Source organism: Chanos chanos, chromosome 5, assembly GCF_902362185.1.
Source record: "Chanos chanos chromosome 5, fChaCha1.1, whole genome shotgun sequence".
NCBI classification, from domain to species: domain Eukaryota; kingdom Metazoa; phylum Chordata; class Actinopteri; order Gonorynchiformes; family Chanidae; genus Chanos; species Chanos chanos.
In genome coordinates this window covers 13,439,941-13,458,626 of record NC_044499.1, presented here as the reverse complement: position 1 = coordinate 13,458,626, position 18,686 = coordinate 13,439,941, and the positions used below count along the sequence as shown (strand labels likewise).

Here is an 18,686-nt window from a genome sequence, read left to right as displayed (position 1 = left end):
AAGCAAATTTATCATTTTTCAGCAAGATCCAGAGTGTACTGAACACCCCAAAGTGCTCATCCTGAAATTGTTCATTCAGACGTATTGTGGCACGCGCACACACACACACACACACAAAACAATTGGTAAACAAACAAAAAAGGATGTTTACCAAAACACCAGTCCCTTATCAAAAAACAAACAAGCAAACAAAAAAAACCCCAGAAGAGTCCCTAGCGAAATATTTCATCATGGGCATCTGTAGAACTACAAGGTTCACAATGCTCGGTGTCCCTGTGGCCAGGTATAAGTACCTGGAGGAAGTCGCTGGTTGCCCTGGTAACACTCTCATAGGAAGGTGGAGAGGAGGCAGAGTACAGGGACTCCACCGTCACCTGTTTTTCAGGGCAGTAATTCTCCTTTATCATACAGGCAATGAGCCCTTCTGTCTCTGGAGCTTCCTCCACATCCATTGACGTTTCCTGCTTTATCTGACGGTATAGGTAGGAAGCCTGTTTGACTTGCCTCCTGACTAAGTGCTTTCTGTAGGCTCTCTGAATGATGACAGCAGACATCTCCTCCTGTTTGCGGCGTAGTGTAGTAGTAATGGGCTCATAAGAGATCTTGGAGGGATTGGCCATCATGAACTTCTCTTCCATCTGCTGCTTGAGAGCATCCATCTCACCTGACTCTCCCAGGACACGTTTGGTGAAAGCAAATAGGATGTCCAGGCAGTGGATTTTGTCACCACTGACCATGGGCAGGTCCATGGAGATGAGCTTAATTTTGTTGGGTTTGGCTATGCGCAGTGGTTCTGACAAAGAGTCGGCGAAGGCAGACAGTTTGGAATACTCGATGAAGTGTGAAGCTTCTACATCAAATTTCTCCCACACTTCGTAGAACATCTCAAAATCATCCTCACTCAGCGGTTCGGTGCTCTCCTCTGTGGCTACACTGAAGTTCTCCAAGATAATGGCAATGTACATGTTGACCACAATGAGGAAGGAGATGATGATGTAGCTGACAAAAAAGGTAATGCCCACAGAGGGGTTACCACAGTTTCCTTTTGTGTTGGTGCCTGTGTTGGTAATTGTGGGGTTGCATTCTTCTGGTGAATTATTCAAGATTGGATCGAGTAAATTATCCCAACCAGCAGATGTGGTAATCTGGAAGAGACAAATGATGCTGTTCCCAAAAGTTTCGAAGTTGAACATGTCATCGATCCCACCTTGCTTCTTCACATAGGCGAAGTTAGCCATGCCAAAAATAGCATAAATGAACATGACAAGGAAGAGCAAGAGACCAATGTTAAATAATGCAGGCAGAGACATCATTAAGGCAAACAGTAATGTCCTTATTCCTTTGGCTGCTCGTATAAGTCTGAGAACTCGACCAATCCTGGCAAGCCTGATGACTCGAAACAGAGTTGGAGACACAAAGTATTTCTCAATAATGTCTGCCAGTACAATCCCTGTAAGGAGACACAAACACAGACCGGGAATCAGATTATTTCGCCGCTCTTCCTAAGTACACAAACAGCTGTGAATATTCCAGGAACTGGAAAACTTAGAATGTAATTCTCAGAACATACAGAGTTTCAACATAATGATACATGTCAAAACACAGAGTGTTTTGGTCAGTTAAAATGCCGTGTTTGAGTAAAATCTTCTTTGCAACAGGTTTTTTTATCTAAAGAATGTAATGAAAGCTAAGCTGGATCTACACCTACCCACTATAGAGAGAATGACCACCACAAAGTCAAAAATGTTCCAGCTGATGGTGAAGAAGTAGCAGCGCAGGGCGAAAATCTTGATGAGGCATTCAGTGGTAAAGATCACAATGAAAGCCAGGTTGACGTTGTTGAGGATTGACTCCATACGAGCGGACTGCTCGTCCGTCTCCACCATCATCGTAATCATGTTGAGGATGATGAGCATCATGATTGAAATGTCAAACGCTTGCTTTGACACCAGGTCGAAAAAGAATCCTTGCAGAATGTTCTATATTGGAAGACAAAGAAAATTTACGTTGAGCCTCGAGATGGAAAAATAATTAAATGCATTTAAGGTGAACAGGCTTAAGAAAAGTTGTATCTAGATGTATATAGTTATATATAGTTGCACAGGCCATCTATACAGTCTCATATGGAAACAAAAAAGTAACTGGCGTCACAGTTTGGTTTTAACAAATTTATTCGTTTCTGGGATGTTTTTTTGTGATTTGCTGTGACAAATGCAGACAGACTAAGCAGATCACAGATCAGTAAATATGAAATGTATTTCAAATGTGTGCTTTGAAATGTGAAATCTATGTTTATGAGATTAATTCAAAGAATAAAACTGTTTTTGTAAGAAAAAAAAAAACAAAAAACAAAACCCTAATTAATTTTTTTTTACCGTGGGCCTTGGAATTGGCTTTTGAGGCTTCTTGGATCCTAGTTTTTTCATAGCGTTGTAATATTTTTTCTGCTCCGCTGTCATGAATATATCCTGTCCACCTAAGTATAGCAGGCAATTATTTTTACAATTACTTTCAGTGAAAACAAGCAACACATGTCTGAACTGATTTACTGATTGTTACTAACATCATATGATATACTGGGGTAAGAACATGGCAAACACATTGCGGGATTCCTTGAGTCACCATGGGCAAAGGATCTCATGCCTGCAGCTCTATCTAATCTTTGTCAAATCACCAAATGTATACTTATCTTTCGTTTTTGTTGGTTGAAGTTGTCAATGATCACACCAATGAACAGATTGAGAGTGAAGAATGATCCAAAAATGATGAAGATGACGAAGTACAGGTACATATAAAGGTTTATCTCCTTTATGGGCTGTTCATCTACCTGACAATGGAAACATAATACAGGCCACTCTGAAATCCTCCAAATCCTAAGAAAGGATCCGAACTTTAAACACATGGATATTTTCACACATATGCAAGTCTTTAAAAATAGTACACTTACTGCACGAGAGTCTACAGCGGCATACATGATTTCCATCCAACCTTTAAAAGTTGCCTGTGAGGCAGAAACATACACACAGCCAAACATGATTGTTCACACTTATATACAGATATTGTGAAATAAACCTTCAGATATATTTTGGGTGACCCCACATACAAATAAATGTATGTTTAAACAAATAACATGTAACTTGTCAAACCAAGATGGCCATTTCTTGCTTTTATAAGAGCTTTCTGTAGATATTTCCTGACATTGAATTCTGATTCACTGTGACTGAGAGTGAATGCCATTAAGAAGTGGTCCCAGCGGGATGCATTTTGCCTTGGTTACTGGCAATTACTGGCTTTTTTGAATGACTGTGAGACAGACTATTTGTGGAGACAAATGATAGGTTTATACCCAATGAGGTAAAGTAGTTGAGGAGAGCTGAAAGCTCCGTTGCTCGGTTACCGCACCAAATAATTTACGTCAGGGAGATGCACTCTTGCAAAACATGAAGACTTTGTAATGGCAATTAATTATAAAACCAGAGAAAAAACCAGTAGTAATTTTTGAAAACAAACCAAAAATATACCAAACAAAAGAAATTACTATCATTTGAAACTTACCACTTGCAGAAGTGAAAGATAGCCAATGCCCACATTGTCAAAGTTGACTTTTACTTTGGTCCAGTAGAACTGTGTGTCGTTCATGGCTAGACATTCAGACTTGTTGTTGACCAGCGAAGCATTATGGATGTAGCCTGTCCGATTGACACATTTACCAAATTTACCAGCGAAAAGGTTGACACCCATGATGCTGAAGATGAGCCAGAAGATGAGACAAACCAGCAGTACGTTCATGATTGAGGGAATTGCTCCGATAAGTGCATTTACCACTACCTGCACACAATAAACGCAACCATGATAAAATGAGTTCAGCTTTCACCCTCATCAGCAAAACAGTTACAGACACTGGGAAGTATGTTAATTAACTTCAGACTAAACTAATTGATTAGGCACACTCTTGAGAACTTCTGTTACAACTGCTAAAGAGAATATCATCAACATTATTAACAATACATCTTTATCTAATGCACCTAGCAGTCTGCACTCCAAAACAAATTAAATGATACCAGCTTTCTGGTGACAACTCATTTCATGTTGGACAAGAGAATCATAATTTCCTAATCACTCTTTTAGACTGAATGTAATTACATCTGAACGTTAGCATCACAGCTGAATGACAGAGACCTAGCAGCGATCCCACACATACAGCGGTCTCATGCAAGTTTAAAAATGATAAATTTGACATAAATGACACAAATTGGGATTAATGAAACACTCAGTGTTGATACTAATCACTGCCTCAATATTATTACCCCACCTGATAATTCAAAGACAGATCTTTTGTAAGTTATTAGTAATCACTGAATCATTACTGCAGATAATATGGGTGTTGTGATGACCAGTCTATCTATAACGTTGACAAACATTTAGTGTTAATCTTGTTAATATTGTTGATAAGGCATTTGGTAAAGACATTTGTGCCTGACTTTATGCCTCTTCAATGCACATTTTGAAATAACAAACAAGACTGTACAACAGCCTCTAAAAAGGCCCAGTTCAAACAAACTTTCTTGAGACTCTCAAAGAACTGTCTATAGTAAGCCTGTGTATAATTTCCTTGACATTGGCATGTCTTAATGTAATGTCAAGTAACTAGTTTATTACAGAGAAATCCTGTGTCTTACCCTCATGCCTTCAAATCTGGACAGAGCTCTGAGGGGTCTCAAAGCCCTTAATGTCCTCAAGGACTTAATGGCCCCAAAATCCGAGTAGCCAAGTGAGTTTGCCACCAGGCTAATCAGGGACACCTAAAGTACAGGGAAACAAAAGAAGCACAGTTTTAACATTAATACAGTTCTAACTGTAAAATGAGTTCTACACCCTGCCACAATGCTATAGGAAGTCATGGTTTTCAGACCTTCTAATTTAGAACTCTGAAATAAATTGAGAAGCTGGTTAAGGAGGAAGATAAACGCTGAAGAGATAACTATGTATGTTTACATCTCCTTCAAGTTTTAGGATCCAAGAAAAGGCTACATGAGCAGTGTGTGACAACCTCCGATTCACAAAACCTGATGTAAGTGACTTGTTTTTTGCACTGTTGCAGCATTAGCTAAGATGGTCTAATTATCTATGAATGGAAATTCTGTTGAGGGTTTTGCATGCATCTGCAAAAGTAGCATGTACCTCTTGTGTAGTGTCTTGTATATACACCTTCTGCCTTTGGGTATTTTTACAGTCTACAAGACCTAGACCTGTTTTTAACAGTGTAAATGTGACAGCACCTGTCATAAGGTCTTTCTAAGGGATTTTATAAACTTTGGGCAGTTGACTAATATTTCTGGATAATATGAATATTTATGGACAACCTATAGTACAATTATACTAGAAACTAAAAGGTTAAGAAGCTAGATAAGGCCACCATGCATTTTAAATAAGCAATGATTACAACTAATATTTTCCTCATTGTTACTGTCTTCAACACCATCATATACAGCATTTTAACAAGGCAGTCTAACAGAAAATAAGGGGTAAGATGAAAGAGAAAGAAAGATTACAGGAGCCAACATTTAGAAGTTTTGTTTTTGGGACATTCTACAGGAACACACTGATTGGGACGTATAAATTGAGCCAATTGGTTACAGAAAGATTTTCTTGTGTTTAATTGTTTATTTTTTTAAAATGTGTTTTCCACTCTATTCCACATTCAGAGTCAACAGAGCAGTATGGCATTCCACTGTTGAATGGCCCTTTGTGGATGGGTGTGGCTGTGAGTGACACGATGGTAGTAATGAAGTGAAATGGAGACAGAACATGGACAAGTATGTACATATGATCACATATGTAAATGAACATACATACATACTCAGCTATATATGCATACATCTAAATATGTATATATATCAAATAGAGTGAGGTTTTATAAAGAATTGTAGTCAATTCGAAAACTTTGAGAAGTAAGGCCAAATTTGCTCATGAAGTCTTTAGATTAGTTAGTGTCCAATCAAATGAGTCCAATTAGTATCCATGTGACCTACTGTGGATACTCTGCCATCATTTAAGAATCTCAACAGAATGAGTCCCAATAATCATTAGTTCTTTATAAAAGAAAGTTTCATGGATTTTTTTTCCTATATATCTAAAGAAGATTTTACATTCAAATATGATACTACTTGTCTTTGGCTCCAACAAGATTTACATAAAAAAGGAGTGAAAATAAAACAGAGTGAAACGCTGAAATAAAATGGAGTACTGATATTCTCAAAGGAAGAACAACAGCTGTCCTTTTTACTGGCCTGTCACATCACCTAGACATTACGAATCCTGCTGAGTTTACTCTGTAAGACTGAACACTGAGTGCTATATGCATCGGTATATGTCCTGCATTCTAAGTATTGAGCTGCGCCTTGTACTACATGATAGTGTTGTAGTGTTTGTGAACTCTGAAAACACAGTGACATAAGGTGTATGCAAACTGTTACATACAATGACAAATTTTGATATATTGAGATTGGATATATTGAGACATAAGGACATTCTCTGAAATACGCTTCTTTAGATAATATACCTATTTATATGTTGTTTAATTTTATACTATGTATTTTTAGTTCTTCCATGTCACTCTAAGTTAGAAATCATAGCACGAACTCACATAAACTCACAGATACACATTTTTCCAATCCCTGTCTTTCTAATAATGTGCCTAAGGTATGTAATCCTGCATCTTCTCTAGATAAACCTTTGATTCAAAGTGTGCACTTTCACTTGATATAAAAGCCAAGGTCCTCTTTCATAAGATGAGTTTTAAAATGTAATATCGTTTCCACATAGCTTAAGTTGAAGTGGAATACATGTTTAATTAATTTATAGAGTGACAATGGCATTTATATCACTAAGTGAGTGAGAGAGACACAGAAGCAGTTACCATGTAGATACACCGACTCCCCTGGAACCATTACTCACCTCTGACCTTTGAACTATGAACTTACCCTATCATTAAAGGAGTGTGTTGAGATCTGTTTGGAATCAGATGGCAGATGAAACCAAAAGAAACAGAGTAAAGGCTTTTCACGCAAACAACGTGACAGCTCTCACTCCAAATGTGAACGTTTCAGTTAATGTGTGTGTGTGTGTGTGCATCTGTGCGTGTGTGTGTGTGTGTGTGTGTGTGTGTGTGTGAGCAGGTACATGTGTGTTATGTATGCATGTACCGAGTATGTCCACTGGAGCTGTAATTATTATATACTGCTGAAGCATTTGGTTCAAAACCCATTAATGTCATTTTTGACAAAAGCTACCAAAATAACATTACCAATGCCTGTAATAATGCCTCTATAGCCCTGTCAAAGGTGCAAGCCCAATACTATGATGGGTAATACCAACATCTTCCGTAACCAATCAGGGAACAGAAAGTCTGAGTGCACAAAAAATCATGTCCTGCCCATTAAACCTAACACAGATATTAGGATCGACTACTGAACAAATGCAGATAATACTCACTATACTGTTATTCATAAAACACTCTCTGTTGTCTTAAAACAATGAACACAGAGTTTCTAAGGACTGAAGAACACTAGCAGTATGAGCTCCTCCACTGAGCTGGATTACACTGTGTTCACTTGATTACACTGAGTTCATTACTATGTGTTCACTGAATTATCCATCCAGTAATCATATCAATCCCAATTATTTCTCCACTTACCCATTCAAAACCATCTAAATGAAAGTCTAAATGTCTGACACATACCTTACCCATGAACAACCTAAAAACAACTGGATGTTGTCATATTGTGTCATGTCTTCATTGTGCATGTGAAAAAGTGACACAATTTTAATGATGATATAGACTGTATATGAACCAATTTTAAGTCAGTGTTTTGTCAAGTTTCATAATTGGTAGAAACATACTATGGTACAAACTCATTTTAAAAGCATATCATATTTCTGATACAGTTTGTATCCATTGACTATTAACAGGGTAAATAATAGACACCAAAATACTGGCAAAAAAGAAGGACTCTGATACTCACATCCACAATCAGGAAGTCAAGCCAACACCAGTAGTTGGTAAAGTATTTTTTAAAGCCGTATGCTATCCACTTGAGGAACATCTCCAGAACAAAGATGTAGGAGAAAACCTTGTCTGCATATTCCAACACAACTTTCACCACTTTTCTCTTCTCAATATAAATGTCTTCAAATGCCTGCAGTCCAAAATCATAAAATACACAAGTTACTGGACTTAACACATTAATGTAGCATAGCAGCCGTAGATATACTGGGGAGACTCATGATTTATGTTATAGACAAGGTTTTTTGAGTAAGAGAAAAAAAATATTAGGGTTTATGGTCAAGGGTTTTATCAACTGATTGGGAAGAGATCCTTACCAAGGCTCCACTGCTGAGGAGGATCATGAAAATGATGAAGGTTTCAAACCAGCTGTGCTCCACAATCTGGTAGCAGGTCTTCCTAAACCTCCACCACGCCTGCCCCAGACCACGCTTGGTGTTGATTTCACAACATTTACAGCGACGCACACAGACTGTCAAATTGACGAAAAACATTTCTGATATCACAAGAGGCAGACCAGGCCTGATTCAGAGGGCATCTTAGATAAGACTCATACAATGTGTGTGGGTTAAAAGCATGAAATCATGTGGATCCATTTTACCATAAAGTGCTGGACATCAAGTGCTGATTCACACAAGGTCATTACAAAACCACTGAATAGATGTCCCACACCATCCTCGTGATTACATTAAATGCTACTTGCTGCACAATATTAAAAGCGTCTTTGAGAAGGACAGCTCACTTTCAGACTGTGAAGATCCACGCATACACCTCCCTCTCAATGCCTCTCTCACTCTCTTATCCTCTTCATTGATATTCATCAAATGACATGAATATGCCTTAATGTAACGTGGGTAGCTACTTTAAAATCAGAGAACTCAAGGTTCTTCCAACTAAATGTATGATTTTCTGAAGAAGCTTTGGTTTGGATTTCTTTGTAGGAGGTGATGGCAGGATATTGATATGCTGCTACAAAAAATGTTTCATGAAATTTGATTTACACTCTGGGAAGCACTCTTCTGGTTCCATGGCATCATCATCTGTCTCCGAGTACTCATATTCTTCCTCTCCTGTCTTCCTCAGGTCCACTGTACTCCCCTCTGAAAGGCTGATCAATTCCTGTTAGAACAGAAAAGCTTAGTCTCAGTTATTTTTGCCATGTTCATATATCTTGACCACAAGGTAAAGTTTCAGACTTCATACAGCAGATCAGTTAACATTACTAACTTGCATTAATAACACTGCACATTTTTACCACAGGATGATCTAATTCCTCTAGATTTTGTAACTTCTTGTGTTTATTGTTGAACAGGTCAGTGAGCACTGCCCCTCAGAAGACCAGTGACGTGCCAAAAATACAGGCTCAGGTACAAAAAGGAGGGAAAACTCCAAGGAGATACTCTCGTCAACAAGCGCGCCTGCAGCTCATAGAAACCCATCAGCTGCAGCAGAAAAGTCAGGAGCAGGGGGGAGTGAGGGATGGTTGCGGTGGTGATGTAATCAGAGAGTGTAGAGGCAAGCTTATGGTGTCCATCTCTTCGCTCTCTGCCACACTCTGACTGAGCCACCATCTGAGCCGAACTGGTGTCAATCAAGTGGCTCAGAGGAGAGAGTCTTGTCTCCTACACAGGGGACCTAAGATGAATTCCCAGCCAAATCGTCCAGACGTCGGCAACACCGCTCCACTCCCGCCCAGACCAGTGACCAACTCAAGGACCTTGCTCATCACCAGACTGACCCTGCACCAAGCGCCTCCACATCATTACGCCCCTTCGCCTGTCCATTTGCCTTGTCTGATACCCTGTCAACACCCCCTCCGAGGTTAAAAGAGCTACCTGGCTCGTGCCTCCTTCTTCTCCTGTGAACACTTTAAGCCTCACAGTAAAGAAATCTTTCTTTCATCCTTCATTTAATCCTCCGCTTGCTTAGTAAAACATAACCGTGACCCTTGCCGTGTTTAAGCATGTGTAAGTCTATCAACATATGAAGGAATTAAGAATTAATCAAATCCTTGGTATGTTAGTGACTGGACTGCTCTAATGTGTCTACCATAAGATAAATACGGCTGTTAACTGCATCTGCCTTCACTGGATGGCCACTGATCTGCCATAAAGGTCACTGACCTGCAGTGTAATCAGAGATGAGGTAAAGTCTCCTGTAGCTTGTGATAAGCTCACTCTGCCTCTGCTGTGTTATGTTGCATCTCCACGCGGAAGCAGTTAGGCCTATGGCACTACAGGACTGTCTTAATGCAATTTTGATGAGATTTCCCGAGTCTGGTAATGGCAGCATATTAAAATGATTTACTGGGATTACTGGGTTTAAGGTGCTGGCACAATCCAATAACATAGCCTCTGTAATCCCACATTAAGGAAAGATGTACTTCTCTCTCTCTCTCTCTCTGTGTGTGTGTGTGTGTGTGTGTGTGTGTTGTGTGTGCATATGTGTGCGCGTGTGCATGCCTGTGTGTGTGTGTGTGTGTGTGTGTGTCTGTATGTGTGTTTGTTTGTTTGCATAATGAATTAGTGACCCAGGGCTCAGACTGTTATAATAAACATTATTCTCTTAGTGTTTGTTTTGAGAAAACTTTAAAAACAAGAGATGTCATGTGGATAGCCATTTTACCACTGTAGAGGACAAATTTCTTTACATGCTGACTTACTGTAACTTGATTACCTCAGACTTAAACTGATCTTTCATTGTGCCGGGGACCTTATAAATTTGTCGCAAGCTAACAGTTGTATGGACAGAAGCCGTGTAGTGATGATGCGAATTTTAAAGTAGTTAGGTAATCTCAATCATATCAGCCTAATGAATCAAGTCAGATATCTTTTTTTAAGTTTGACAACCATATTCACCATTCCCTATCCAGAGAACAATGATGTCAAGGACTACATTCACGTTTCCCTAAAGAAACTATTTACATTCAGGCTTCACTTCTCTAGACTACACTAAATCTAAAACAGCCATGAACCCCCTTAAAGACTGGTCACAGACTTTTCTAATAACCTGAAGCACAACCACAGAAGCCCAAAAGAAAGTCTTGAATCTAAACCACCCTACAGAAAAACCCTGCAATCTAGAGCCGCATGTACAAGCTAGTATGGAGACATTCTCTGCTAATTGTTTTTTTTTTTTTTTTTCTTGAGTTTTGCCACCAAAGAGGAATATTTTTGTTTCAGCATTCTGAGAACAGTTCAGTGGAGACCCAGCAGCAAAATCAAATGCAAAGTTCATATTAAAATAAATAAAGAAATAAATAAAGCAAAAATACAAAAACCTTGCAATCACTGTCTGACTTGTATTTTCTTAAGGGACACTAACAATATAAATAAATGGAGAAGATAGAATGGCTTCTACTTATACTGATTTTGCACAGTTAAGTCTATATAGTGACTATAGTCTGACAACAACATATTTATGCAGGTTTGTTTCACTTGCATTTATCTCTTATGTAACTGTAACTGCATGCCATAGGGATCACCTTGTCTGCTTCGCAGATTAACAGCTTATCTGTCCGGAAAAGCCTCCGGGCACATCCACATCCATTTACGACCCCACTCTTATCTGCTATCTTGTGCATGCCCCATCATGGCACTGACCTATGAACTCCGCACTCTCATTTGAGTGACAGACCTCTCAGCCTCTCAGGATGCAGGCAAAGAGTAACTCCATGGACTTCAATGTGTTAGTGAATCTGAATTATATTTCCTCATTGTATCACTGTCAGAAAGTTGATTACAAGGTATTCACTTTGATTTTATTCTTTTTTTTTTTTACTCAGTATTTTTTAGTTTTCCCATTCTTTCAGCGCACCCAAATTACTAGATTTTCATAAATATTTTACAAAGGCACGACAAAATAAAAATTCGTATGTTTCAACTCTGTGACACTGAATATTTCTGGTAACGCAGTCACCATCTTCCTCTTGCAGTAAGAATATCAGCTCTAACTCTAAGAAGAAGAATATTCTTAACCACAAGCCACAGACACATAGTTACAACCTCTCACCTCTTTATTGTCTTCATCCTCAGATGTCTCTGTATCCTCCTCTTCCTCTTCTTCTGGGAACTCTACATCCGATTCCCCTGGTGCTATGGGAACGCATATAGTCAGGTTAGGGTTGGTCATATAACTATCCTCTCCTTCATGAACAATACATTTCTCTCCATAGAGGCCAACTCCTCCCACAGTGCCATTGCTCTCCACATGGTTAAGCCCAGTGTGCTCCTTCATTGAAGTGTAAGCCTCTTTGGCCTTCTTCCTCCGTTTCTTGAAGTTTCCGGTGCAGAGGTCGACGACGGCTCTTAAAAGCCATGAGATGCCAGAGTGGGTACGTGCGATGGCGATCTGTAGGTTGTTCATCTCCCCGTCTTCTTCCGGAGCTGACAGGTTATCAGAGCTGAAGGAGCTCAAGAGCAGAGCCAGGAACAGATTCAGCACCTGCTCACAAAAAAAGACAAGCACAACATTAATGAATTAAAACTGCGGAGGTTGTAGAAGGTTGACTAATTCATACAGGACTTTCTGACAGGGAAACGTCTAGAAAATTCTGTGTTCGCTGATTATTAGAAAGGAGTGTGTACACACCGGGCCGTACCATTTTAATTTGACCGGTTTGAAAACAATTCAGTGTTGTAGACAAGCCAAATCAAACATATGGCAAAGCTGATGGAGTCGTTTTATGCGCTTTATGCGTGACATAATTTGAGGAAATTACCTTCACATACAAAAATGTGTTTACATTGCTCCCAAAAATGTAACATCTAAAATATCAAATTTCTCAGATAGCTGCAAATATCTTATCATTACATGTCTTCTTAGCATCGGGTGATATAAGCACATGATCCTCCATAGCTGTGCTTTCAGCATCACATATTCAGCTGTTACATCAACACTTCCGCTACACAAATCAGAACACAGAGAATGTCCATTGTGAGGTAGATTATTCATGACATGACCCAGAATATATTTTAAGTAACACCTGACCTCTAATATGTTTGATTGTCACTGTAGCCACTCTTTACCATCTCACCAGTTCTCTTAACCCTCTCTACAACAGTGTGTGGTGAGTCACCTCTGAGACCTAACATACCCTAAGCAGCTTGGATAATCCCTGACTGTCATATTGTGGCCTAGAGAAATGGATCAAAAGATTTCACCAGACTCATAGGCTCAGAATGGTTTATTTTCCAACAGGAATATCTGAATATATTTCTTTGTAATTTATTAATAAAGTTTGGATAACAAAGTCTGAGAAGAGTCATCAGTCTCTGGTAAAATCAGTCTACACAGCACAACTGAACTTTATGAATTTGTCTGCATTGTTTTTGAATGGAGTGATATAATTCCTATATAATTCCCATATAATTCCTAAGTCTTACTTAAAGAGAAGGTTTGAAGTGATGATTGAAGCATAATACTTCTGCATAAGACCTTTGAGGGCCCAGTTTAAGCTATAAGTATTCTAACTGATGAGATCAGTCCAGTAATACTGAAGTCTGAATCTGGATTGACTGATCATACAGACGTCAATGTGGACCGATTTACAGTCCATATCTCAGTCTGGAGTGATGAAGAACTCCCAGCTGGATGAGTAAGAAACATAACCACAGAATTGTCTTTGTACTTTTCTCAAAATTCTAAACGCACACACACACACACACACACACACACACGAACTCTTGTATGCACCTGACTGTTGACCAAGTCCTCCCAAAAAAAAAAACCCACACCTAAAAAAAGCGTACCTAAAAAGTCAACTCTCCTATCGCATATGTCCAGTGACTATCCTCTGCAATATAATGACTCTCTTACCAAACAGAAAAGCTTTTGGAAAATGGAAAAGGATGTTTTTTCCCCATATAATTGTCTACTAGATGGAATTTTGTGATCCAATCATTGGATTTGTAAAAAGAGACAGTGTATGACTCTGACGTGTTGAAACCTTGTCCAAAGCATCTGAGTGTCATGTTGTACTCATGCTGTCTGAATTTGTGCTGTCTTTCACCACACAGGATGATGTAAGGACATGAGATCAGAAAGAAAAAAAAAAACACAACCATTGCTGTCATGTAATACAGTACCTTAATTTCCCTGACTGGTCACATATGACCCGTAAAAGCCAGATGGGGACAACATACTAAAAGCTTCCCTAGGTCACTGGCCCAATTGCATTCTCCTTCTTATCTCAGACTTTTGTTTGTCAGGCATGGCATCATCCATATCTCATATTTCTGTTTTCCAGCTGAAACCTACTTTTAGCGGCTAGAGTTCAAAGCTGGGCTACAATCGCTTTACGCCAAAAAAAATATATATATATATCTTTAGGAAAGCAAACTTGTGCCATTTTGACAAAATCTATCCCAAATAATGTGTTGCTCACCAAAACATCTTCGCTGTTGCAAGATAGAGATGTAAATAATAAGAATTAAGATAAGCTTTAAGTTAATTACACAGAGGAAGAATCAGTAAGACAAACACATCATGCTTAAGCTTCTGAAGAGACCTCTGAAACTCTTGATTTTTCTCCAGAAGAAAAATTATCATCGGAGGCTATCAGGTGGCATTTAGAAAAAAAAAAAAAAGAAAGAAAGAAAGAAAAAAAAACAATCCATGGCTGGTGTGGCATTCAGGGAAAAGGTCTAAATGCATTCTCATTAAATGAATTTCCAGGTCATTGCAGGATCACAAATCAACATCTGGGAGGATGAGATAATATTTCCTTGCTATGGCAGCGGTTGAATTTAAATAGAGCAATTACACGGATTAGACCTTCACAGACACAGGCACAAACTAAGCTGGACATTTCAATTACAGTACTCCATACACACAGTGTCACAACATTTTTCAGCTACCCGTGGATAAACACTAAACCTGTGCTAAATCTGTAACCCCTCAGCTGTGTAACATCAGATGCATTTTCACAATTTCTGGAATGATACCTGGAATCAATTGCAACCGGTAACCTATATATAACCATGGTTAAATACAGATTATGAATGTGTCAACACAGAGGACAGGATCAACTGAAATTACAATACAACCTAAATATTTGCAATAGCAAGTTCATGCTGGAAAAATGAGTAATTAGAGCATGTGCTCACCACCAGGTTGCCTATGACCATCACCAGCATGAAGACCAGAATGCAGAGAGGTTGTCCTGCCACTTCCATACAGTCCCACATGGTCTCGATCCATTCTCCGCACAGGACTCTGAAGACAATGAGGAAGGAGTGGAAGAAGTCTTTCATATGCCAGCGAGGCAGTGTGCAATCCTTGGAGATCTTACACACGCAGTCCTGGTAGTTCTTGCCGAAGAGCTGCATGCCCACCACAGCAAAGATGAAGACAATGATGGCCAAGACCAGGGTCAGGTTACCCAGGGCACCCACCGAATTACCGATGATTTTGATTAGAGTGTTCAGGGTCGGCCAGGATTTGGCTAGCTTGAAGACTCTCAGCTAATGTAAAGACAAGAAGATTGGTCATGAACTGAGAGCCAGTCTAGGGGCCCAATTAGTCATTGATGCACTATTAGCCGCAGAGAAACGCTTATTCGTATACGTATGGGCTGGTGAGACTTTATGCTTTCAGTATCAAGTATTTTTCCCCACTGTTCTCCCTAAAATATTTACAGTAGTCAAGAAAAACAATGAAAGAAAAACAATGAAAATGCAACTGCAAAGAGGCTTTTAAACTGTAGACTGACTTTGCAGCTTTATGTGTCAAGACATTATAAGCATTTCATTAAGACTGAAAATTTCCTCTTTTCCTAAAGCTTTTAAGTAAAAGAGGAATGAACAATCTATTTTTGCACCCTAACTCTCTGGACTTTCATAAATATTACATGGCTAACTCCACCCGAAGGCATTAACACTAAGGATAAGGTACAGTATTTCCAGGTCATTGTTGGTCCAATCCAATAACTGTTTAAAACATGCGACCTGATACATGTAGCCAGACACAAAAATAACCTATATTCTAGCTTTGTGTACAGAGTTGAGGTGAACCAAGCAAAATTTGTAACCTACTTTTTCAGATGTCATTAGTCACATGGTAGCATATTTAATCATACTAATGCATAGAAGCTTAGTGTGCTACAGGATAATGTGTGTGTGTGTGTTACCTATAAGACAGAAAGCGAGAGAGTGAATGAGAGAGGGAGACAGAGAGACAGAGAGAGAGCCTATCAGAAATAGGGTCAGATTTTCTCTGTATGTATAACACTGCTCATAGAGTCCTAAAACTGCTTCCGAAAGATGGCAGAGAGATATTTTAAAAAGACAAATAAATAAATAAATATTATCAGTCGCAATTTCCTAATGAGGGAAGAATCCTAATAATCTTTGAGGTTAGTCAGATGTCAGTGACTGAATATTGAATTCACATGGTTCTTTTCAAACATCAGCATCAGATTTGCAGCATAGTTTCCAAACTGCATTTACAAACTATGAAAATATTTCTTCCATTACCTGATTAAATAAGCTTACCTGATTAAATAATGCATCCGCAAAGATTATACTGATTCAGATCCAAGTATATCACGATCAGATTACCGAATTGCTATGATCCTGACTTTATCACTCATACTGCGACCTTACCAGTCTGAACGAGCGGAGCACAGATAGCCCCTCCACATTGGACAGGCCCAACTCCATCAGACTGAGGCAAACGATAATCCCGTCAAAGATGTTCCAGCCCTGCTGGAAGTAGTAGTATGGGTCCAGTGCAACTAGTTTAAAGACCATTTCAGCCGTAAAAATCCCTGTGAAAACCTAAAGAGAAAGAGCAAAAATACACATCGTATGACCTTCTTTCTCAAGGCAGTAAAATCAAGATATATATCTCAGTGAATTAGTAAACAGAGGCATGGATAAAACTGAATAAGGTACATCCGTGCTGACAATGTGATTTGGCTGAACTTTCGGACTTTCTCCACATGTTACAGATGCATAAAATCCAGCACAATAAAATCCAAAGATTGATAAAATGGATAAATAATATCTGAAGATGGATTTTATCATGTAGAAGACAGTTCATTTATCCAACAATCCCCTTAAGAACACACTTTTGACAGCTGCACATTTACCCTGTAAACACAACACACCTGAGACCATTAGTACAAGGTGTGACCAATTGATTTTGCACAACAGACTCAAACATGGTCTAATGGTGAGAGTAAAGAAGACCCAGATGTTTCTTACCAGGTTCCCCACGCTTAGCATGCGGTCGAACTCTTCTGTCATGGGGTAGTGTTCCAGAGCCATAAACAGGGTATTAAGTACGATACAGATGGTGATAGCCAGGTCCAGGAATGGATCCATGACGATGAGCTTCACCCCTTCCTTCAGCTTCAGCCAGCCTGGCCAGCACGTCCAAATCAGGTGCTTCTGTGCAAATTCATACCAGCAGGGCGGGCACTTCTGACGGGACTCCTCCAGCTCTGCAGAGAACACAGATCCGTCATATCAAGATATAACGTTTGGCAAGACAGCTTTACTTATTGAACCATGCTTAATTTACTTCTGGAAAAGGAAAAAGTCAGCCTCTCTAGATACTAGGGCTCTAGATACTAACAGTTCAGAAAGCAGTGAGGGGAGAAGGAAGAGAAACAAAACAGATGAAGAAAAAACAGAAATGATATTCAAAACGATATGCGAAAAAAATCTCACCATCGAAGGCGTCACTAAAGAAACTGATGGAGCTCAGTCCTCTTTTCCTTCGGACAGGCTGGGCTTGAGCTGCCTCCTGCTTTTCCACCGTCTGTTTGGGGGCCTCAGCACTTGTCTCCTCCTGACACACAGGCTCCTGACACAACCACACACACTCATCAATGTATATATCCAGATACAGGCATATGACAAAACTCCAATATTTTTTTTAACCAAAATATCTATAATGAAAAATTTAACATCCCCAGAATATAAAATTTGCTGAACGTCAACATGATTTATTTTTCCCCTTGATCAATAGTTTTCAACAGGCCATAGCTCCATGGATAACATTGCCTACATCTTAACCGAAGGCAACTGGCCGCAGGACTTACTGTGTCTTCTTTCACCTTCTCCATGCTACAAGCAGGCAGAGAGGTAGGCGTGTGGGGTGCGATGCAGGTAATGCCGTTCTGGTCGAGAGATACGTTGAGTCGACCGTTGATGTTGAGGCTGGGAGTGAAAACATGGGAGCAATGGCTTCTCACACTGCCCGTGCGACGTTTGTGCCACGGTGTCAGGGTGGAGCCTGCACGACTCCGTCCATCGCCATGGACGCTGACCTCATCGTCGGCGAAGTCGGCCTCAGAGTTATTTCGGGCGCGGAAAGTGAAGATGCTGACCTGACTGCCTCGCCGTGTGCTCAAAGGATGAGAGGACAACGTAGCCAGGAGAGGATGGGCTGGCTGGAGGGATGGAGAAAGCGAGAAGTGATAGAGATAGAGAGAGAGAGGAAAGGTTAAAACAGAGAATTTCAGATGGAGTGAAGGAGAAAAATGAACAGTGCGGGATAGCAGTTGGTAGAGAGAGGAAAAGACAAAAGATTGAAAATGAAGGAACAAAAGAGCATTAGCAAAGGGAACAGAAATTCACGTTTAAAGAAAACGGTGATAGACATAAAATATGAA

The 18,686-nt window shown here is 39.6% G+C and overlaps 1 protein-coding gene across 1 annotated transcript in view; it reads right to left on the bottom strand.

Moving 5' to 3' along the window:
• Positions 1-212: 212 nt before the first annotated feature.
• scn12aa (sodium channel, voltage gated, type XII, alpha a) overlaps positions 213-18,686 on the bottom strand; it is a 32,482-nt gene continuing 14,008 nt past the window's right edge. The window contains exons 11-27 of the mRNA XM_030774668.1: positions 18,114-18,464; positions 17,740-17,875; positions 17,272-17,510; positions 16,669-16,842; positions 15,172-15,528; positions 12,077-12,508; positions 9,067-9,184; positions 8,383-8,537; positions 8,025-8,198; positions 6,984-7,010; positions 4,680-4,802; positions 3,556-3,828; positions 2,948-3,001; positions 2,686-2,827; positions 2,376-2,476; positions 1,709-1,979; positions 213-1,450 (exon numbers count right to left, since the gene is read on the bottom strand). Of these exons, the coding sequence (XP_030630528.1) occupies positions 213-1,450; positions 1,709-1,979; positions 2,376-2,476; positions 2,686-2,827; positions 2,948-3,001; positions 3,556-3,828; positions 4,680-4,802; positions 6,984-7,010; positions 8,025-8,198; positions 8,383-8,537; positions 9,067-9,184; positions 12,077-12,508; positions 15,172-15,528; positions 16,669-16,842; positions 17,272-17,510; positions 17,740-17,875; positions 18,114-18,464 (4,365 nt within the window). The remainder of the gene's footprint in view (positions 1,451-1,708; positions 1,980-2,375; positions 2,477-2,685; positions 2,828-2,947; positions 3,002-3,555; positions 3,829-4,679; positions 4,803-6,983; positions 7,011-8,024; positions 8,199-8,382; positions 8,538-9,066; positions 9,185-12,076; positions 12,509-15,171; positions 15,529-16,668; positions 16,843-17,271; positions 17,511-17,739; positions 17,876-18,113; positions 18,465-18,686) is intronic.